Here is a 23,945-nt window from a genome sequence, read left to right as displayed (position 1 = left end):
GTCCCTCTATAATCGGTGGAATGTTCTTTCTATTTCAAGAATAATCACTTTCTTTCCCTTAACTTCCAATAAATTGTGCAAACGCTTTTTCTATCTATTTGCCAAGGCTGCATTTGGAATTACTTTGCTCTAACTTTCGCTTTCGAACATGATAATAACACTGTATCCTCACACTTCTACAAAGTATATATTATATATGTATTTTCTTAATATATGCAAGATTTGATGAGTAACTTGCTCTCGTTTCATTATCGTATGTACATTCTGTTCATACGATCATACTGTCCATAATAGTATAAGTAGAATATAATATAAGACACTTTTCTTTGTATATGTAACTGTATTCGTGGGTGCTGCAATTTGCAACTTTCTTAAGGTTTTGACCATTAATATTTACCAAAAGAACTTTGTAAATTTGACGGTAAAATAAATGGTCGGAAAATATTGCCAAATCAATAAAATTGCAGCTCGGTAACAAGTTGTATAATATGGATTTGATAATAAATAGTTCTTCAAATAGAACCATGGCTACACCATAATTTATAAATAAAAACTTGCTGTCCATACTTAGGCAAACAATTTCTGCTTTACTGCCACTTAGAACTATGCATAGTGAAATAGTATTTTACTTCCTCATAGTCAATAGTAAGAATTTTTATAATTGGATTCAGTCTTATAAGCAATAAATCTTTTTTTCACAGAAAGATGTTCAATGAGATTTGCTTTTAAATGGCTTATTTTCTTTTAATTATTTTCGATTCTACATATATCATTATTCAATTTTCCTCTGTAGATTTGTAGCTTTTTAGTTATTGCTCTTTATAAAATTTATTACAAATAATCCGTAAGATACTTGAAAAGAAAAATAAAAAGAAAATACTGCTCAACTGATCTGTATTGTGTCCAAAAATGTCTCTTACCAAAGTGGGTATTACTTTGTTAAACCTTGCCTCCATTAAGGTTTATTATCTAAACGACTTTGTATACGCAAGCAGGATTTTGGATACTTTACTGAAATGGATTTCTTTTTAATAGAAGTGAATCTTCATACTGACACTTTAATATGAAAAGCCATCTAATTTAAAAGATGTAGGTTGTTAGAGCAACAATTGCGCCGATGGGATCCTGTGCTTGCAATTAAACGGATGAAAAGGTACTATATAAATCTAATTATGCACTGTAGTTGATGCATGTTGAAGTCTTTCTAATTCTTCCAACGATAAAACGTTTGTCTGGACAAGCTCTGGTAGCTTACCAGCTCGAGCTTGAGCAAGAAGTTCTGGACTAAACCATCGTGCCAACTGATTTGAAGTCGGTGAAAAATCTCCACCATTGCTACCTACGTATCCTAAACCTGGTGACGCTTGTCGACCTACGGGTATGTTCAATTGTTGCGACCGCATTACTCGCCCATCTGTGAAAAATATTTGATAAATTAATTCATAGTGCTCATTTTTGTAAAAGAAAATTCTGTATATCAAAAAATATAATGCCATAATGCTTTGCATTTTATTTTTGAAATAAAAATATTAATTAGATATTTAATACAATAACTTATATAATTAGAATAAAAGACAGCCTAAAGTAAACGTTAGTTGATTACTTTAAGTTTGATCCAAAGATAAATGCTGTCTAGACTGGTTTAAATAAGAGAAACAGCTAAAATGTGAGATCTAATTATTCCAATTTCTGAACACCATTGCATGCAATTTGATTAGACAAGAGGCAGACACCTGAAAATATTTTAGAATAACAAAATTAATGCAATAGTTTTAAAATGAGGAAATAACCTGTGATTTTAGTACAACATAAAATTACACTAATAAGATAAAAAATATTTCTATATTGTCGAATTTCCATTTCAATTTATATAAATCTATATATATGAATTATAATTACCTGCACGACTTGAGTTGTAGTTTTGATTTAAGACCATTTGCATTTGTGAGTTAAGAATCCGCTGTTGTTGAGGTGGTTGATGTTGCATGTTAACTAGATGTGATGGGGCTTGCTGTACCTTCATTTGATTATTCATACTATTTGACCTCTGATTTATAACTGAATTCTGAGCAACATTGTACTGTGGAACATTATGGTGTGGTATGGAACTAGTCATAGTATGTTTAGAGCGTGCAGGATTACCGTACACGCTTGAAATTGTTCTATGCTGCTGCTGTTGTTGTTGTTGTTGTTGCTGCTGTTGTTGCTGCTGCTGCTGTTGCTGCTGCTGCTGCTGCTTTTGTTGGAAATCTGAATTTCCACTGTATTGGAATTGATTACCACCGTTGCCGCCGCCACCACCACCGCCACCACCTTTCACTATCGCTCGACCTACAATAATTAATAAATATAGAGACTTCATATATTGATTGTGACAAACTTAGTACAACTTACGACTATACAACGTGGAAAAAGACTTAAATGTGATGTACAATTTATATTTGACATACCTAGATGTTGTTTCATAGTGGGATTTGTCCATGTAGATCGAATAGACTGTGCCCGCAAGGAATTGTGCCGAGAAAGAATTCCTTGTGTCAATAATTGAACTGCAGATTGCATTTGTTGTATTTGCGATGTCTGTGATTGAGCTGCCAATTTCGATGGATCGTTACTATTGCCTATATAAAAATAGAGAAAAAGTTAAATAAAATTACGAACATATATTATCGTTTCTTTACTATATACTATTGTACATGTACAAACTGATAAAGAACTATGTTTTATTACGATTTTATAATACATATAATATATATTAATATGTAATAAAACATGTGATTCAAAACGTATTTTATTAAGCTAAGATTATAACGATTGTTTTATTTTCAGATTCATTAACAAATGGAATGAAACAACAAGTAAGGATTAGAGAAAAAAATGTTAATATACTTAATTTCTTTTACTTCAATTTATATATGAAATTAAAAAAAAAAAAAAAAAAAAATATTTTATAACTTAACACAAATATTGTTATTTTAATACATGCAATTCCCTTATCCATATAAAAGTTCTAAAATTCAAACGCATGCATCAAAATTTAAAATTATTTCAAAGCATTCCATTCAAGGAAAAATGAAAATGTGTAAAGGAAAACTTAAATCATGAAATATATTTATAAAGGCGTTTTATTATAAAACTATTTCAACATACTTTTCTCTCGTAATACGTTCATATGTCGATCTATGTACGAAAATCTAATTTATAGTTTTAATTTTTTTCTTTTTTCTTTTTTTTTTTTTTTTTTTGATACGGTTAATATTTATATTCAAAATTAAAAGATTTTTCTGATGTATAATTTGCAAAAAATTGCAGACAAATTAAATTTCAAACACATTAAAGGTGTCGAGCAAAAAGAAAGAAAAGAAAACAAAATTATCATTCCTCATTTTAATACAAAAATAAAAAAATAATTTTACATCGGATAATAGTCACAAACTTATGAATCATTTTTATATATGAAATTCACGAAATATCTAATGGTTTAAATCACAACTTTATCATTCTGTAAAATAAGTATCTTGTTTTCCTTTATTTTTCCTACTGTATTATTATTGTCGACTATTATCATTTCGATTTCGAACTGTTCTGTTAATATCTTGTCAAAAATAAGAAGACTAATATATATAGTATCATTTATGCTTCTTGCATTGATGATTCTTTGTAAATATTTTCGTTCAACGAGTTTTTAATTTCGTAAGTAACCTTGTTCTCCTCTACCGTATTCAAATTCGAATTATTATTCTTATCTTTTTGTTGTTGCAAAGAAGAAAAGTATTTATCTTTTAACGCGGATTCTTCTATCTCTAAGTTATTATTGTTATTATTATTCAATTCATGTAAATTTCTCGATGCGTCAATTCCAGATATACTACCATGCTTTCTATGATTAATAAGCTGAATTGTATTATCACAAAAGGTAAATTGTTGGGTGTAAATTTTCTTGGAAGTAAATGTGTTATATGTGTTATTACGATTTTCATTGATTATAGATGAAAATACGTAATTCGATTCTAATTGATGATTAGACTGATTCGCACCCTCGGGTTCCTTGTCGGCAGTCATTTTACGTAACACTGATGTCGGGGTAAAAGCAAGTGGTGTTGGACTCATGGTCTGCTTCGCCGGTGAATTAACAGGACTTTGTTGAGCTTGTTGCTGTTGTTGTTGTTGCTGCTGCTGTTGTTGATCCGGTCGTTTCCAGAAATTTTCACACTGTTCCTCCATTTTTTGCTTAATTAAAGCACTTTGCATTATAGACTGAGCATGCATAACAATCTCCCGCGGTGAAGGAACCCTATGCTGTAGCACTGTTAAAATAATAAAAAATCAAGCTTGTTTTAAAGACAGATTGTTATATCGACACTTTATTAGATCTTTAAAGAGTTTTTCCAAAAAGCAAAGTTATAACTGCTTTGAAATAATTTACACTTTATTAAAATATTTAGTCACTCTTCTGTTGTTCTTGTATATTGGTTAATTGTTATTAAATTACAGCCAAATTTTATTTGTTCAGTAACAGAATAAAGCCGTAAAATGAAAGAAACTATTATTACTTTGATGATCTACCTGGGTGCTGTACTGTTAATGTACTGGGGCTAGCGGTCAAATTTGGATATATTACTGAAGGTAGACAATAAGCTGCATCCCAAACCACACCATAGATATTTATACTATAACTTTATAATATCCTTAATAAAAAAATATATATACTTAATAGTGAAAATAGTTCAGAATTGATCAAATATAACTTTTATATCGATTACAATTAAAATTATAAAATTACGATTGAAATAATTAAGAAAAAAAGTTTAGAAAATTAAAAAATTTTTTTTTTAAATTTCATAGATAATAAAATTTGAAATAAAACGAATAAATCAATAATTTTACTAACAAGGATATGTATAAAAGTAAGGAAAATAAACCCCTTTGCTATGAATTTTATACAAATACATAAAAGTATAACTTACTATTGTTCATAGGAGATGGAATCCTTTGTTGCTGTTGTTGATACAACATCTGTTGCAGAATATGATCTTGAGGAGTAGGCGCACTAGGATGCGGACTTATTGTACGTGGCGTAGTGCCACCGTACATTTTCAAAATAGTTACTAGAACTTCTCTGTGACGATGCTGCATGGCTGGATTCTATTTCATACATTATTATAGTAACTTAGCATATCGAAATCATCAGATTCGAAAGTCAATTTATATTTTAGATCAACAAGCAAACCTGTAGTTGTTGCACAAGATGCTGTCTAGTTATCTCTCCTTGCTGCAAACCTTGAATAATTGCTTGTGCTTCTGGTCTCTGAAGAAGCTCCTGACTTGTTGGAGCATTACTCAGCATCATTTGCATTTCTGGAGGAACAGGACTCATACCTAACATTCGTTGACCACCTATCATCATAGATAACATATCTGAATGTTGCTGCTGCTGTTGCTGTTGCTGCTGTTGCTGCTGCTGCTGGTGATGGTGTTGCTGTTGTTGTTTCTGTTGTTGCTGTAAAATTATTAAACATTTAGAAATATAATTTTTTTTCTTAATAAAAAAAATGTTGTTATTAACCTGTTGAATCTGTAATACTTTCATTAAATGCCCGTGCTGCATTTGTGTCTGATGTGGATGTTGAGTTGGTCCAAGAGAACCAACATGATTAAATGTTGTAGTATGCATCGTTTCTGAGACCGATTGCTGGGAAACAATTAGATGTGTTTTCAGTTGGGAGTTATGCAACTACAGAAAATTACAAATTATCCCGAATGAAAAATACTATGTAATTTCTATATCAAATAAAAAAAATCATGAAAAACTAGCTGCCTTACTTGCATTAACGTTACAGGTTGTTTTTGAGAAATAGGACCGTTTGCTGCTGGAATAGCCTGTCCTCCAGTCACTTGAGCAAGCTAAAATACAAACAATTTATATATAAGTATAAACAGGACAACATAACATCGTATGTATGTATGTATATATATAATCTTAATACATATTATAGTACCAATTTTTTAAACGCAGAGAGATCTTCTTCAGTCTTATTTACACGAGGTTGATCAGTTGAAGACATGGGTGGTGGAGCACCACCACGCATGCGAGCTTCTAATTCTTCAAGACTATGCACAACTTTTCCATCAACTTCTATAAAAAATTTTCAGTATCATACAATGTTTCATTGTATTCTACTATAATAACAAAAAATAAATTAATAATACAAATTCTCACCCATGTCTTTAATGGATGAACTTTTCATCATTGGTATAACAGTGCTAACTGCATCCCCTTGTCCATTCTGACTTGGTTTATTTCCACGTTGCAGCATTTCCAATAACTTCACACCAGTAGTGGCTGTGGTATTATTTGTTGTTGTCGTATTAGCAGGAGAAATAGGAGCAAAATATGTATTAGATTCTGTCACTGATGGGATTTGTATATTTGGCTCAGTGATATCATTAAGCAGATTATTTAATATGTCATCTTGTATAGAAGTTCTACGGCTATCTACTTGTTGAACCGGACTTTCCCTTTTAAACCACTGACTAAACCGGGAACAAGAACCTCCATTTGAACCGACTCCATTCTGTACATATAAAATGAAATTTAATATTTAATTATATCGTTTTATATACACTGAAAATAGAACTTACAGTTAAAAGTCCAGGTACACCAGAGAACGTGTCGGATTTTAAGAACTCATCGAGGTTAAAATCAGGATGACTATCCTCTTGATTTTGATTAGCAGTACTAGAATTATCCGTAGTTTCACAACTTTGTTCTGTCACAGTGCTTTCATTAGAGTCGTGATTGGTTTTTTGTACGAGAGACGACGATTTGTTCTGCTCTGAAATTGGAGAATGTGGCGCAGCTACGACGCTCATAGGTTGATCCATCGTAGTCGGTGTACTTCGCCCTTTCGGACCTGCTGAATTTTCGGTCTGTTTTTCATCTTTCTCTAATGAGTTCTTTTTCCCGCGTTTTTTCTGCACCGGCGTCTGTTTCTTATTTTTAATATTGCTATTATTGTTCACCACCTTCTCTTCGGGGATGTCTTCGAAACCTTTTAACTCGATAGTATCATGCTGGGATGTTGGTCCAGAACTAAACCATTCCGGTTCATCCATATCGTTACGATTTTCACTGTAAGTTCGCCTGCGATCATTACTGAATCTTCGTTCGCGCCCACGATCCTTATCACGTTCCGATTGATAATTACGATCATTCCGTTCAGTTGCTCTATCTCGATCACGTTCCCTTTCCCTATCACCATAATCACGACCAAAAGATCTTCGCTCTTCTTTCCCTCGCGTTTTCCCGATCCTTCCCATCACGACTATCTCTGTTGTCACGATCACGCATAGAAGTACCACCGCTTGTTCCAGACCGAAAAGCAGGTTCCAGTTTCTCATTCTCAGGTCTAAAGTCCCATATATCGCGAGTTAAAATTCTGCCACTTCCAATTCGTCGAACAGGTTCTCTATGGCTAACCTGTAAATTAATTTTTTGTCGCATATTTCATTTTTATTCTAGTAATTTCAATACTTTTCAATACCTTTCAATACCAATATCGACCAATATATATTGTTTTTAAATAAATTGATACTACCTCTGTCTTTCCTATTGGACTCTCAGGTCGTCGATTTGAAGGTTGAGTCACGTTGACAAAACAACCTGAATTAAAACTTCTACGTTGAGGACTCAATACTACGCTCAATATTTGTTCTTTACGAATTCGTTCCCGTGGATCCCCATTGCGACGTTTGTTATGACTTTCAGTAACTTGATCACCACGTCCAGTTTTTTCATCTTTCGGAGGTGTATCGCTTCGCTTATTACCCGAATGCCAACGTTCAGGATCCCATACACCACGTGAACTAATAGGAAAGAAAAAAGAAGAAAAGGATAGACGAATATAATATGCAAAGCAAAACATAAAAACAAGAAAAATAATATAAACAATAGAACTTCAAATATAATATAAAATATGTAATATATTATAAACATATAATGTAAAATATACTTGTTATATGAAGTATCTAAGAAATCAGGCCTCCTCTTAGATAATGGCAAACTCTTTATCAGCATCAGCTCTTCCTACAAATGAAATATTAAATTATTCTTTCATCAGGCTATTTTGCATCTTTTGAAAAAAAGATTTGATATGTAATTGTAAATGATACGGAATATTCCAGGGAGGAATATTTTGTAAATGAATAATAAAAATACATATCCTACCCGGGAATATTGGAATTGAGGTCTTGAACGGCCTACTTCCATAATTGAAGTGTCGGTTACCTCCCCAGCCACCGACATAGATATAATTGCTTCATCTCCTGAAAAACAGTTAAAATATAATAAGTACAACATTTTTATATTATGTGTACAGATATTTACTCCCGCAAAATATTGATAATAAGACGTTAATAGTATCCCATCACTTTGCATCGTGTACACGAGTAAAATTATATCAAGTACTAACACTTGTTGATATCATGGAGCTTCTAATTTTCCAGCAGTTAAAATATAGTACAATATGATATACTTAACGTAACAATCTACAGATTAGTTAACTGCTACTAAAAAAATCGCGTCTCTTCGATTTGTATACAAACTGTATATATGATAACGAACTTTAACTTCAACTATTGGCGTAGAACTTAACGAGGATTTGAACGCGTGGTTGATAGTTCCTTTCAACATCTAGTTCCGATATGAAATATCGGCTATATGTTACGGAAGTACTTACGAAAAATGACTCGTTTTATAGCATTGACAGATTTATTTTTGCGGAACCATCGGAAAGCTCTGGTTTGCATAAGCAGAGTCGCATCTAAGAGAGGGGATCCTGTAGGTCCTACCAGCGGACGTTTTCTTGGTCGTCGATACCAATTCGAGCTAATAACACCGCGTGTATCTAGCTTCATTTTAATAAAATTCTTTCAAATTTGTTGACTACTTTTATCGACACTCCTGGCTTCCTGGCCTCAACTGTATTGTATAGTCGAATAAATATTTATCAACGAAGGACGAGACGGACAGAGAATTATTGCTTCAGACCGATTACCAAAGAGACAAAAGAAAACGATGTAAAGTAAAATTATACGTTCAAATGTATAACTATTAGCAAAGAATACTATATTAATTTATACAGAGTATTCACTTTGTGAAAACAACCATGTTCGAAGTAACGAACAATATTATATATAATCTATAAAAATGTCGGAAACACACGATAACCGTGTACAATTATTTGCTATATTTCGATTAAATGATTCATATATTTTCACACTGTGAAACGAAGTCGCTATGATCCTAATAATTTTTGAAATCGTGTTTACGTCCATGTAACGCGCCTAAGAAATTATATTCTTAATTTTTATAGATACTACACGTCGTACAGCACGATACAAACTGACTACACACCAGCTGGTTTTTAGGCAGACAGAGTTTACAATCCAATCAAGTATGTCCCTGAGAACGTTATTGTCAACTTTATATCTTATTGGTTCTATTTGTGAGGTACGTTTAAATGTAATTTATAACTGATATTTCCTGAACAAATATTCAAATATTCAAATATATTGGTAAATATAAAAAGAAAAGAATGTAGCAAATACTTATTTAGCTGTAAACAGATTAATGCTGGAAATCACGATACTTATTAATATTTTTTTGAGTAACTTTTTTATGATGTTCAATACTTCAGAATTATATTGAATGAATTATAAAAATACTTCATATTTGAATTTATTATGTGTGTATCTACTATTATATTATTCTTTATAATTGCTTCTGAAATACATAAGGCAAGATTCTTAAGTTATTTAAAACATACATATAAATAACTTACTCTTCAAATCACAGATCATAAAATAAACATCGATACCTTTAATAGATATTTTGTCCCTCTGGATAATGTTCATTATTACATAATCACTTTACAAATAGTGCATCATTATTTGTCTATACATTTATTAAATGAAAAAAACTGTATGGTAAGTAAAACGACTAAACTTATTCTAACATTATTCCTATTATCTACTTTCAAATAAATAAGTAAGCAATATATAATGTTTTTATTAAAAACACAAGTTAAAAATAAAATACTTCTTAAATATTAAAATTATCAAGAGAAATTTTCCTTCCTCGTTTAACATATTTTATCAAAGAAATTACTGAGTATATATTTCTATGCTTAAAAAAGAACATTAATTGTAATAATTAATATATACTATGACAATTTTTAAAATTCAATTTCTTTAATTATATCTATAAACACTTGCCAATATTACCTTTCAAACAAACTTTTACATGAGTGGTTTATTAAAACATATACAGAATGTATAGAATGTATACTTCGTATATACATTAATAGTTTTATTAAAACATATGTACTAATAAACAATAGCAATACAAAAAATGTGATTGTATACACATTAAATAGAATATAATAACTTGAAAGAAATATGTATAATCTTTGGAAGAGAAGTAACAAAAATTACAAAGTATAAATATAACAATGCATATTTTATCATACTTCAGACATCTTATAATTTGACTTATTGTTTATGAACAATTAAAAAATTGATAATAAACATTGTACAAAATGTTGTATTCTGCAATGCAATAAACCTTACAAAAATACTACATACCAAAGTAGACAATACAGCTCATTTTAGTGTATTAAATTTAATAGACTATAATCAAATTTTGGATATTCATTTACGAAAGAAATCAAGCTTATAGTAGAAGATAGTATATAAGCGCGCGCGCGCATGTGTGGCATGCGACATACGTACATAGGTATATATATATATACATGCATATATATATAAACACACGCAAACACATACACACATATTATATGTATTATATGTATATACAATGTATATCATATATATAATATATATATATATACATATATAAAATTAACATAATACAAGGTAAACTTGTAGATCTCATACCTTTATTTTCAGGAGTTGGCAGTTGCTTGTCATTTGTCACAGATTCCTGAGACATTCTGCTCTTTACCACGTTTATTCCTTGAGTAAAGTAAATTCACAGCACACACTATACAGACTTTATTTTTTCTAGATCTTTTATGTGATCTACCTACGTCTCATACGCCATACATACGTATATCTAATTGTAGAGTTTATATTCTAGCTATATACCTTAGTACTGTTTAGTATCACAGACTGGTTTTCCCTTCTATATCTCAGTTTTATCTTTAAGCGAAGAAAGAATTCCGATCGGGCAAAACGATAGTAATGTCGATTGCCAGTAACAGTTCTAATACCGATGGCTCGGCCACTCTCACTCGTTGAAAAGAGAAATGAAGAAAAAGTGTTTACGTGCTACGAACTACGGGTTTACGCACGGTTATATAGAAGATAAACGCAAAAAAAATTAATTGCGTGAGATTCGAAGCACGTGTTCACGAATATCATTTCATTACATCGACACGTCCTCCATCAATTATTAATAATCCATCGATTTATCACACAAAATGTACACACACAACACTAGTTCACTGCTATACAAAAATAGAAAATGGCGCACGATCCCCACTTCCGCCGTTGTTTCTCACTGCTTCCTTGATCCACAACGGAGAGTGTTCTAGCTTGCTATAATCTTATAGATAGCACTACGTCATCTATACGTGCGAGTATTGCATTAATCGAGCGCCATCTTCTTAGGAATGTATTGGAAAGGAGCGTCCTCAAAATTTCTAAAAAGAAAGTAAAATATGTTCAATGTAGAATTTTGAATTGCATTTTTTAAGTGAAAAATACATTACGTTATTTATATACTTAATTATTACATAAATACAATTTTTATATTTTATATAATTGTGAAATCATGAACTTTGATATGAGCATTATGGCAGCTTTTAATTTTCTATAATACTAGTTATTTCTAAAAATTTGAAAATGAGAAACAAAATATATTTATAATTATAAGTACAAATCTTTTGTTTATCATAATAATTTGCATATCGATCATAAGTATTAATCTATCTGCTTTTTAGTAAGTAAAACATATGGTTTACCTATAAACATAAAATTAAACCAAAGTTAATATTTTCGGCGCGAATATTGAAATAATTCCATGATTTAATTTCGTTAATTTTATCAATTAGTTTTGATAAAACAAATATTAATACATTAAGTGAACTCATAAATTTATCCCTATACGTATGTACTTATATATGACTATTTCTAACCTATGTTTAATAAAACAAAAAAGTTTAAAATTAGAAGATGGATCGATTTTAGTAGTATTTAAATAAAATTGTAGTTAAAAAGTATTTATGTGGAGCTATATTGCTATTGCTTTGAGTGTACATTAATATTATAGGTTACGTTCATTTACACAATCATAGTTATAATTAGTAAAAAATTCTAAAAATGAAGCAACTTAATTTCTGTTCAATAACACAAAGATGTAAATATATTAAATAATACATTTTTTTATCATAAAAACTTAAATAAATATTGGTGATGAGGATAAAAGCATATCAAATTATTTTCTATAAAATGGTAGTTGACTATTATTTTACAAATATATTTGTAATTAATTTGTGCGTAATATGTACACACGCGCATACATCTAGGTATTGAAACATCATATCATAATTCAAAATTTTATTATTGAAAATTTCCAAAATACTAAAAATAATTTATAATTATGACTGCACAAGAAAAAAGCTTTTAAACAAAATATAAAGTATACGAAGCAATATATTTTCGTCAAACATTAAGAATAACTTTTCCACAGCAAAAAGACAAAATATGAAAAATAAAAAGTAAATATACCACTCTACTAATCAAAATCAATTCATATTAATATAAATGTAAATATTTATTAAACTTAAAATAATTAAATATAAATTGGTGTTCTTATCTTTCATTTGTCGTTCTTCAATGTTTTCAGAGTTTCATTTGAAAATACTTATTTAATAATTATAAAAACGTAAAATATATTTGCAAATACACTGTGATATTATATAGAATGACAGTGTATGTCAGGTTATACATTCTAGAACAACATATAATTTACCCATATCCTTTTATACGTAAATGTTTTGTAAGATTTCAACTTCCATTTTTAAATTAAGTATAAAAAAATTGGAAAATATGTACTTTTGCAATGTAACATTAGAAAATACTAGCATTCTAATATTAGAAATGATTTTAATTGTCATAATGGAATGCTCAATATTTTTCATTTTACAATAACTATAACTTTTTCAAGTTCCAAATAAGAAAATTGTTGTACGTACCATAGAACTATTAAATACACCGAGAAATATTTATATGTATTATTTATAATAACATTTTTTTAATGGTAAAAATCTTATAGTAACAAGAGGATTTTGGAACTAGAGTATGTAAAATACTTTATAGAAAATACAAATAACCGTTTTTAAAACAATATGTAACGAAAATGTATTACTGAAGTTTTACAACATATATATGTTTTAGTATTTCTAGATATGGAAATACTCATAGGAATTTTTATCTTTGTCAAATATATTAAAATATTAATGATATATCTTTTTCCAAGAAACCTGTTAAGTAAAAATAGAACATTCACCATTAATTTTCATCTTCATGTATCGATGTATTTATAACATTATTTTCATTTATTTCGATTTTAATCATATTTGCCTCATCTGTCTTTTTAAGTGTCCCCAATGTTTTGGTATTCTTTGTTTCTTCTTTCTTTAAATCCTGTTTTTTATCATTATCTTCGTCTGACGATTTTTGCACGTTGTTACTACTAGTTAATGTTTCTGACAAATGTAATACTTTTTTCTCTTCTATCGGTGCATTTTCCGAAGTATTTTCTGTATTTTCGTCTTTTCCAGTGGTTATAATAATCCCTTTCTTCCCTCGACCTCTTTTTGTAGTAGGTACTGAATCTTTATTTATTTTTTTTTGTGTTTCTTTAACAGCATCATTTTCATTAGAAGCAATATCAGCATTACGATTAACAGTTTTCCCACGCATTTTAGTAGCTTTTTTTTGAGGTACCTCCTTTTTTTTTACATTTCTTCCCTTTTTGGAAGTTTGAGTTGTTTCTGCTGTTTCTGGTTGATTATTTTGAACATCTTGACTTTCATTACTATTGGTATGTTCTGGTTCTGAAGATGACAATTCTTCTGTTTTTGAATCTTTATCATCTTTTGAAATATCTTCTGAATTAGGTTCATTTTTACGACCTCTTGTTTTCCTTGCTACTGTTACTTTTGAAGACTTATCATCATTTGATTTCTTATTTGCCTTTATAGTTGCTATGGATTCTTCTGTTTTAACATTGTTTTTAATCTCATTACTAGAAGAAATTTTAGCTTTTTTGGTACCTTTATTCGCATTTTTATCTTTTATATCAGTATTTGTATCAATTTCCTTTTTCACTGCTTTTGCTTTACTTTCTTTTGATATTGCCTCAGTATTTGCTTGCTTTTTCCTTTTTGTAACTGGTACTTCTAAATTTTCAGTACCTTCACTGGCGATTCCTTTTTTGGTTTTTCCTTTTGATTTTATCTTGGCTAAAATGAATACATACTACATATAACAGATAAATAAAGTACTTAATGTATACTTTCAATAATCATTTAAATAATTTATAAAATTATATGATAAGAATATTTATATGATATAAAATTAAGAATAAATAAATATATAATAAAATTAAACAAATTTAAATGCTTTGAATTAAGAAATTATAGTAACTCTTCAATAATTGTATATACTTATCAAACGCGTCCGAAATTTATTACCGCATAACTATCACGTTACATTAAAAGTCAAGTAAATTCTGACGTAATAAATAAACAATGCATGCTTTTGTTGATTAAAGTATAATTCGCTAAATATTTATAATAATATCAAGACTCATAGAAAAATTTCAAACACGTACATTCGTCGTCCACATCGATTCCCGCCTTTTTCGTTGCAGGTTTAGTACGTGTCTTTTTCATCTCAGTTTTCTCTGGATTTTCCACATTCTCCAAATTTACAGAACTTGTATCAGTTTTTTCTGCAGCTCCTTTATTCTTCTTTGCTGTAATCTTAACTTTTGAATTCGATTTTGCAAGCTCTGAAACATTTTTACCAAGCAACGAGGTCTTGGTTTTTGTTTTTGCGTTTTCAGTTATGACCGAAGTTAGATCTGCTGTTTCTGACTGCTCGGTTTTCGTTAATTTTGCAGCTCTTGGCAATCTAATTTGCTTCTCTTCATCGCTTTTATTCACAGTTTTAGCAACGGCTTTTTTTCTCTTCGGAGGCAATATATTGCCTGCTTCCGCAGCTCTATCTACAACCTCTGTGTCTGAATGTTTTGCAGTTTTACGGGGTGCCATTTCGTTCTATAACTTTAAGAATTATCTGAGAACAGATTTTACGCAGTTTCACTATAGCATTTCATATCACACACACATATATATATATATATATTTATATGTATATATATATACATTTATATGTAAAATAAGCTTTAAAAACAACAAACCACTCGCTACGTCGTATGATTACTTACCGGTGCCCAACGTGCATTAACGTGTCCGTTGCATTAACTGGTGTTCGTAAGCTGCATGACTAACATAGTAGCATATCGGCAGTTTCAGGTTTGGGATAGGTTTGTTAATCGACAATCGATTTTCAAATTAACGAATAGCAATGAAATATCAATGGATCAAACTTTTTACAACTATAATTTTTAAATACACGCAACTATATAATATATGACTTTGCAACTAAGTAAATAAACTTTCTTAAGACATTTTTTTACATTACTTAAGAATCGAGCCTAAGGCTCCGTAGTTTTGCACCCTTTGTAATTAATTTGAGGTTCTAGTAATCATTTACTTAATTTTTACTACAATATTAGATAATTTGAATTTTTTGTTAATGTCTTTTGTATCTACAACATTGATTACTTTTGTAAGGTACTTATGCTAACCGCGCTAAAGTTATGAGAAACCTATGAGGTATAAATTTCGGATTTATTTTACTTGCTTTGTTTATTAGTTTTTGTTAATATTTATGTCCACAACATTGAAAGTTGATGTTACGACTTAAAATATATTATAATAAATCTCTATAACATTATTATAAAGTTATTTAAAGTTTAATTAATACGCAATAGAACAGAATATCATACATCACCCTCATCTTCTTGAATGTTAAGTTATTAATTGGTTTTTTGTATACTGGTACTTCTAAATTTTCAGTACCTTCACTGGCGATTCCTTTTTTGGTTTTTCCTTTTGATTTTATCTTGGCTAAAATGAATACATACTACATATAACAGATAAATAAAGTACTTAATGTATACTTTCAATAATCATTTAAATAATTTATAAAATTATATGATAAGAATATTTATATGATATAAAATTAAGAATAAATAAATATATAATAAAATTAAACAAATTTAAATGCTTTGAATTAAGAAATTATAGTAACTCTTCAATAATTGTATATACTTATCAAACGCGTCCGAAATTTATTACCGCATAACTATCACGTTACATTAAAAGTCAAGTAAATTCTGACGTAATAAATAAACAATGCATGCTTTTGTTGATTAAAGTATAATTCGCTAAATATTTATAATAATATCAAGACTCATAGAAAAATTTCAAACACGTACATTCGTCGTCCACATCGATTCCCGCCTTTTTCGTTGCAGGTTTAGTACGTGTCTTTTTCATCTCAGTTTTCTCTGGATTTTCCACATTCTCCAAATTTACAGAACTTGTATCAGTTTTTTCTGCAGCTCCTTTATTCTTCTTTGCTGTAATCTTAACTTTTGAATTCGATTTTGCAAGCTCTGAAACATTTTTACCAAGCAACGAGGTCTTGGTTTTTGTTTTTGCGTTTTCAGTTATGACCGAAGTTAGATCTGCTGTTTCTGACTGCTCGGTTTTCGTTAATTTTGCAGCTCTTGGCAATCTAATTTGCTTCTCTTCATCGCTTTTATTCACAGTTTTAGCAACGGCTTTTTTTCTCTTCGGAGGCAATATATTGCCTGCTTCCGCAGCTCTATCTACAACCTCTGTGTCTGAATGTTTTGCAGTTTTACGGGGTGCCATTTCGTTCTATAACTTTAAGAATTATCTGAGAACAGATTTTACGCAGTTTCACTATAGCATTTCATATCACACACACATATATATATATATATATTTATATGTATATATATATACATTTATATGTAAAATAAGCTTTAAAAACAACAAACCACTCGCTACGTCGTATGATTACTTACCGGTGCCCAACGTGCATTAACGTGTCCGTTGCATTAACTGGTGTTCGTAAGCTGCATGACTAACATAGTAGCATATCGGCAGTTTCAGGTTTGGGATAGGTTTGTTAATCGACAATCGATTTTCAAATTAACGAATAGCAATGAAATATCAATGGATCAAACTTTTTACAACTATAATTTTTAAATACACGCAACTATATAATATATGACTTTGCAACTAAGTAAATAAACTTTCTTAAGACATTTTTTTACATTACTTAAGAATCGAGCCTAAGGCTCCGTAGTTTTGCACCCTTTGTAATTAATTTGAGGTTCTAGTAATCATTTACTTAATTTTTACTACAATATTAGATAATTTGAATTTTTTGTTAATGTCTTTTGTATCTACAACATTGATTACTTTTGTAAGGTACTTATGCTAACCGCGCTAAAGTTATGAGAAACCTATGAGGTATAAATTTCGGATTTATTTTACTTGCTTTGTTTATTAGTTTTTGTTAATATTTATGTCCACAACATTGAAAGTTGATGTTACGACTTAAAATATATTATAATAAATCTCTATAACATTATTATAAAGTTATTTAAAGTTTAATTAATACGCAATAGAACAGAATATCATACATCACCCTCATCTTCTTGAATGTTAAGTTATTAATTGGTTTTTTGTAGTATTTACATTTTTAGCTGTTTCGAAAATGATTATTAATTATAATAATAATTAATATAGATATATTAATTATAGAGAGAGATATATAATAATATATACTTATGTATCATTTAATAAATTATATCATAAAATTATATAGTGACTGACTGGTTGAATGAATTAAAAAACTGAACAACATAAGTATACGATTACTTTTAAATACGATTTTTTTTTAAATATTTTTTTTAAACACTTTTTATATTCGTTATTTCATTTAATTACATAATCATAAAAAATCCTTGTAATCCAATAGGAAAACAATAAAGCTTTATCTACATAATCATAAAAATAAAGGATTAAAAGACCATGTTGCAAGGTCATGTAGTATATAAAATATATCCATATAACATTTTAATTTACATTATTTTTATTTATATTTTTAAATTTATAAATATTAACATTAATTACATGTAGTTATTTTGTTTTTTAATGTAACTTCAGAAGAAATAATCGTTAAGATACTTTTCCATTTGTATTTCTTATTTTATTAAAATAATATTAAATTTTTATTTTCATCTATTTTTCACAAAATAGATAATTACATGATATCGACTAATATTTATGATTTTTTTCGTATATATTTCAATTCTTTTTATTCGAATGATATGGCATTTCTATCCTTTACTGAGTAGACGTGTGAGTATAAAGAACTTTGAAAGGTCGCTGTGTAGGTTGCATATAAACAAAATTTATAAATTATTATACATATTACTTCAAATTATGATTCCTGAAAATAAAATTAAAATTCCTTTTTTTATTATTTAAATTGTATATATTAAAATTTATATCTTAAATACATTTTCAAGGTAAATATTAGCAATATTATAACCTACAATTGGTACTGAACATTGACATTTGATAAAACAATTAATAATAAAATATGCAATTCATTGTATTAGGTTTCCTGAAATAAAAAATACAAATTATAAAAAATACATCAAATTATTGACATATTTGAAATTGTGGTTTATTTTTTACTAGGTATTACAATCTTAATATTTGACAATAAAATTATTTAACAATGAATAATACAAAAAAGATCAATGTGAATTTTTCATCTCTTGTGGGTTTAAAAGCAGAACTCTTAAAAAAACAGCATGAAGTAAATAATGCAAAATTGAAATCAGAAATAAATCACACTATACCAAGATTACAAAAAAAGAAATCCAAAAAAGTCGAAGAAGTGTCAAAAGACGAAAATCTTAGAAAATCAGAGTACATTGAGGATATTAATACCCATAAAAAATCAAAATTAATGTTAGAAGCAAAGGCAAGATTATATGAACAATTAAAAAAATCCAAAACTACTAATGAGAATTTCCTTGTTGATTTTAAAAATAAATCAGATGAATCCGAGGAAGAATCATTACCAAAAAGTGGAGAAAGTGATATAGTATTAGAAAATGAAGATGATTGGGTTGAATATGAAGATTGTTTTGGTCGTACAAGAAAATGTTTACGTGAAGATTTACCTTTGATGCAAGAAAAAGATCAATTGATAAAACAACAAATTATAAACAAGAAAGGAATTGATCCAAAAACCAAAGGTATTGTTGAACAAAGCTATGATGAAGAAGAAAAAGAGCCAGAAATAGAAATTATGAGAAGAAAATGGGAGGAACAAACACAAAAACTAGCAGATAAAGTGAATATACATTATCAAGATGTTTTATTCGATGAGGCTAGAACACATGGTGTTGGTTACTATGCTTTTTCACAAGATGAAGAAGAAAGAATGAAACAACAAGAAAATTTGTTTAACATAAGAAAGGAAACAGAGAGAAAACAGAGAGAAATAAAAGAATTAAAAGAATTGAGAGAAAAAATGGAATATAATAGATTGAAAGCAGCTAGAATTAGACAACGTATTAGGGCAGGATTGCCAATAGATCCAGTAGAGGAAGAATTCCAAGGAAAGGATAACAAGGAATCTAATCAAAATACATCAGAAAATGTACATATTATAGAAAAGAATTTGACTGAAATTAAAGAAAAAGAGAATAATACAAATCAAAATACAGAAGAAGAAAAAATATTAGAGAAAGAAAATAAAATAAAAGCTTTAGGAGAACTTCTAGGTAAAAGAACCCAATGGTATGAAATGTCTCAAGAAGAGTGGATTCATAAATGTAGAAAGATTAGAGTTACTGAATTTGGACCAGTATATGAAAACTTCAAAAGTGCCGGTTATTTAAATTTTAAAAATGCTGATGAAACATCAACAAATATTGATAATGATGAAAAATTTCATTCTTATAAAATAAATATTCAAAACAATACAGGGAATAGTAGTGAAACAAATATAGATTCTTATAATATACCACTTCCACCTAGCTTAATAAATAACTTCAATACTGAACATACTTTAACTGAAAGAATAAATCAAACTAGTCTTATGCAATCAGATCATTGGCATAATGAATCCACTAATACAATACAAAATCAGATGAAGCCAAACAGAAGTATAGATGAAGCAAGTATAGCAGCTGGTCTCAAATATTTAAGAGAAAAATTTGAAAAAAGTCAAACCACCTAAAGCATTTACAGGAGCATGTATACCATAATATGTTTTGCTGTATATACTTGTAAATATATATAATATACTATATATAAACATGGATTGTATAGTACAATAAAAGTATTTCTAATAATAAAATTTATTTATAAAAATAAATTATGTTTTGCATTTTAACAAGCTTCTTTTTGATTTTTACTACATGAAATCCTTTTATTAGATATTTCTACTTCGTTCATATCTTCCCCTGCAAATCCAGATTTCTGTGATATAGCTATATGTGATAATTTTATTTTTATAAACAATAAAAGGAAGAATAAAAATATTTAAAAAATAATACTACCTGATAGATCAATGTCTGAAATAACCATGTTACAATTAGGACACTTCATAGGATTATAAACTATAATAAATCTCTTTAAACAGTATAAGTGAAAGGAGCTTTCACAGTTACTGCACTTTTTCCCCTAATTAATAAAAATGATAATTAGTTAAAAATTACATTCATATAATTAAATAGTTCTATAATAACGTACATGAAAAATGACTTGTTTACAAAGGTAACAAACATTTAAATTGCTTCCATAAGTAGCTCTAAAATATGGCATTAATTCTGTTATGCTTCTTACACCCATATAATAATAACCATCCTATATTATAAAAAACATAATATTAATGGAATAATAGTAATTGATTATATCAAAGTTTTACTATTACTATTATTAATACCTTATAAGACAACCATTTTCTTTTAACTATATCATCAAGAAATTCTTCAGCTTCTGCTTTTGATAACTTAACATCTGGTAAAGAGCATAAATTTAAACATGTCGTGCTTTGTATGTATCCATTGTCCGATGTTATAATTTCAGAAAATATAGCTCTTAACAAAGCCAGTTGACCTTTTGAAAATTCAGTTTGAAATCTATACAATAGCAAAAAATTTGATAAATGTCATATAAACATTTTTATAGACACTGTTATCTAATAGATCATAAAAGTAATATTGACTTATTTACCAATCGATTTCTTTTAATTTAAACCATATATGTTAATTTAAAGAAAAAGAAGTTAAATAAATAAATAAATTAAAAATATTTATAAAACAATTACATAAAAAAATTTAATATTGATATCATATTAAGAACATTAAAATATATACCTGGTTATTTCATCAAGTACAGTGCTTATTAAAATCCAGTACAATTGGCCTGTAATTTCACATTGTGCTTTTTTGATTAACATGTTTAAAGGTTGTAATTGTTCATTTATTTGATTTATTATTGTCGATACTTTATCATTATCTGAAATTGACAGTTTCGTTCATCGCGCATATAAAAAGTTCATAAAATAAAATAGATGGATAAAAAATTTAAGTGAATTTGATACTAAATCAAAATTTACTTACTAAATAACTTAATAACTAAATCTTTTGCTTTATTTTCAATTAAAAGACCTTCGTTCATAAGTGCTTGTAAAAGTATTTTGTGCTGAGTACTATAAACCATGTTATACTTCTACAATAAGTATAAGTAAAATTATTAAAATGTACTTTTATTTCAAATTATTAATTTTATGACTATTAAAATACTAATATTTCCTAATCAAATTATAGTGAAACTTTTATAAATTAATGTACATATATATATATATATATATGTATGTATGAAATAACTGTAGGTACGTATAAGTTGAAAACAAATTTTCGTTAATGATTCCATATAAAGGATACTCTCTATTTATACGATCTCATAGTACTTTTGAATTCTATATTTAAAATACAACGTATTCTTAATTACTTCTTGAATTAATCACTAAATAATTGATGAATAAATACGTATAAAATTTATAAATTTATAAATTATAAAACATATTTCTCGTACAGTGTTTCTCAAATTATACGAAAAAGGTTAATCTTTTTAAAAAAAAACAATATTAAATTAACTATAGGGGATTATAAATATTCTCCACGAATTTAACCCATCTATTACAACTAATTAAAAAAGTATAAAATTATTATTCAAATTGAAACAATAACTTAATTTTTTTTAAACTAATATTAAAAATGTTTGAGAATCACGGCTGTGGCGTTTGCAATTTTACTGTATTGTCATCGATGAGTGCAGCGATATATGGTCAGTTTAAGCGCCACCGTATCATGAGAGAAAAGTAGCGGGTAAGAGATGGCGAGTTGAGGGCTAAGCATCATGATCTATCCGAATATCAATGTCTGTTTATCAGAAACGACAAAAGAAAATATCGTCATACAATAAGTGGGGTAAAAACTAGAGAGTGGAGGACTAATACGAACACATTAAAGTTATCTGCTGTATAGTACAAGCTATACCGCGAGGGCGCGAGGCCGCGACCCTGAGCCCGATACGCGGAATAGAACGTTTCGGTAGCGGAATAGTGCGCGGAACGAATACGTGTCAAACTCGGTCCACGAATAAACGTAAAGTGGAGCATCGTAGCGTATGGCTATCTACTATCGTTTGCTTGTGGAAAGGTCGAGAGTTCATGATCATTCACTGCTTTGAAACGATGATTTTATGAAGCATTTGTCGACGATATTTTTTTCTTTATTATCACTGCCGAATGATCAAAACTTACTAGTAGGCGAAACGACGAATTTTTTCTTTCTCTGTTCTGTGCATATTTAGTTGTCGAGCGCATAACCTGTCAGAATCATCATTAGAAGGTTCTGAGATTCTTGTTTAGTAAAGAATTTTGTGAATTAGTGTGTGGTAATTGTATTGTGACAATACAATCCGAAGATGCCGCTCTTCGGTAAAAAGGATTCGAACAAAAAGATAAAAAAGGATGGGAAAGATGATAGATCACCGTCTGTCGAAGACAAATACATCCTAAAGGAATTACTTGGAACGTATGTACTATATATCGATACAGACTGCGTATCTGAAAGTAATACAACTGATTGCACGTAATTTTTGTCTTTATGCCTCTTGTATTGTGGTTAAATTGCAAAAAGTTATTTATAAAGATATTGTTTAATTAATAAAAATAATAAATTCTAGCCATGCATTTTACTTTAAAGATTATTATTATTTATCACCAAAATTTATCAAAACTTGTTAAAATTATTTTCCTTTATATTATCCTTAATATTTCCTTAATATAATTAATATTCCAATTTTTTAAGCAATTTATCTTTAGTATTTAGTTTTTGTAAAAGATATTTTTATTTTAAAGAGTTTACACATTATTATCATTTATTATTATGAATTTAATTATTCATATATAGATATTTAAATTTTAAATTATCTGTATATTGATATGTTTAAATAAGTATTTAAATTCCAAAATGTATAATGAAGTAATAGTTTCACGAGTTTGTGTTAGTATTCCATATTTTCATTCAGTTAAGTACATATTAAAATTATAATAGAAATTGTTATTAAATAAATATTATAAAATTTATATATTAT

General features: G+C 28.6%; 5 protein-coding genes across 8 annotated transcripts in view; 2 read left to right on the top strand and 3 right to left on the bottom strand.

Moving 5' to 3' along the window:
- Window positions 1–905: 905 nt before the first annotated feature.
- LOC108546623 (eukaryotic translation initiation factor 4E transporter) lies at window positions 906–11,567 on the bottom strand. The gene is given in 16 exon segments (XM_017898826.1): window positions 906–1,414; window positions 1,900–2,331; window positions 2,451–2,621; window positions 4,038–4,307; window positions 4,968–5,145; window positions 5,231–5,500; window positions 5,567–5,734; window positions 5,824–5,904; window positions 6,000–6,136; window positions 6,221–6,575; window positions 6,643–7,288; window positions 7,290–7,480; window positions 7,599–7,866; window positions 8,013–8,086; window positions 8,228–8,325; window positions 10,957–11,567. Coding segments are annotated over 16 exon segments (3,642 nt in total). The 5' UTR covers window positions 11,012–11,567; the 3' UTR covers window positions 906–1,166.
- A 2,026-nt stretch (window positions 11,568–13,593) lies between these two features.
- LOC108546601 (cylicin-1) lies at window positions 13,594–17,455 on the bottom strand. Of its 3 annotated transcripts, XM_017898791.1 has the most exons (4): window positions 17,273–17,455; window positions 16,655–17,121; window positions 16,215–16,283; window positions 13,594–14,480 (listed from the first exon to the last, which is right to left on the bottom strand). In XM_017898791.1, exons 2-4 carry the CDS (start codon window positions 17,094–17,096, stop codon window positions 13,594–13,596), a joined length of 1,398 nt encoding a protein of 465 aa, XP_017754280.1. In that variant the 5' UTR covers window positions 17,097–17,121; window positions 17,273–17,455. The 3 variants fall into 3 exon arrangements, with proteins under 3 accessions (XP_017754280.1, XP_017754279.1, XP_017754281.1); XM_017898790.1 differs by lacking the exons at window positions 16,215–16,283; window positions 16,655–17,121; window positions 17,273–17,455 and adding exons at window positions 14,921–15,387; window positions 15,539–15,721 and having other exon boundaries at window positions 13,594–14,549; XM_017898792.1 differs by lacking the exons at window positions 16,215–16,283; window positions 16,655–17,121; window positions 17,273–17,455 and adding exons at window positions 14,921–15,374; window positions 15,539–15,721 and having other exon boundaries at window positions 13,594–14,549.
- Window positions 17,456–19,002: 1,547 nt separating this feature from the next.
- On the top strand, window positions 19,003–20,517 carry LOC108546586 (coiled-coil domain-containing protein 174). Its single transcript, XM_017898766.1, has one exon. The coding sequence runs from the start codon at window positions 19,003–19,005 to the stop codon at window positions 20,515–20,517; it is 1,515 nt and encodes a 504-aa protein (XP_017754255.1).
- Window positions 20,518–20,669: 152 nt separating this feature from the next.
- Window positions 20,670–23,185, bottom strand: Nse1 (SMC5-SMC6 complex component Non-SMC element 1). Its single transcript, XM_017898764.1, has 7 exons — window positions 23,110–23,185; window positions 21,905–22,013; window positions 21,659–21,800; window positions 21,226–21,421; window positions 21,033–21,146; window positions 20,840–20,963; window positions 20,670–20,743 (listed from the first exon to the last, which is right to left on the bottom strand). Exons 1-7 carry the CDS (start codon window positions 23,170–23,172, stop codon window positions 20,670–20,672), a joined length of 822 nt encoding a protein of 273 aa, XP_017754253.1. The 5' UTR covers window positions 23,173–23,185.
- Window positions 23,186–23,945, top strand: part of CaMKI (Calcium/calmodulin-dependent protein kinase I) — a 5,943-nt gene continuing 5,183 nt past the window's right edge. For both annotated transcript variants that reach the window (XM_017898769.1, XM_017898770.1), the window contains exon 1: window positions 23,186–23,383. In XM_017898769.1, the coding sequence (XP_017754258.1) occupies window positions 23,274–23,383 (110 nt within the window). In that variant the 5' untranslated portion in view covers window positions 23,186–23,273. The remainder of the gene's footprint in view (window positions 23,384–23,945) is intronic.

Source organism: Eufriesea mexicana, unplaced genomic scaffold (assembly GCF_001483705.2).
Source record: "Eufriesea mexicana isolate 0111107269 unplaced genomic scaffold, ASM148370v2 scaffold752, whole genome shotgun sequence".
Lineage (NCBI taxonomy): Eukaryota > Metazoa > Arthropoda > Insecta > Hymenoptera > Apidae > Eufriesea > Eufriesea mexicana.
This window is presented reverse-complemented; position numbering and strand designations above follow the sequence as displayed.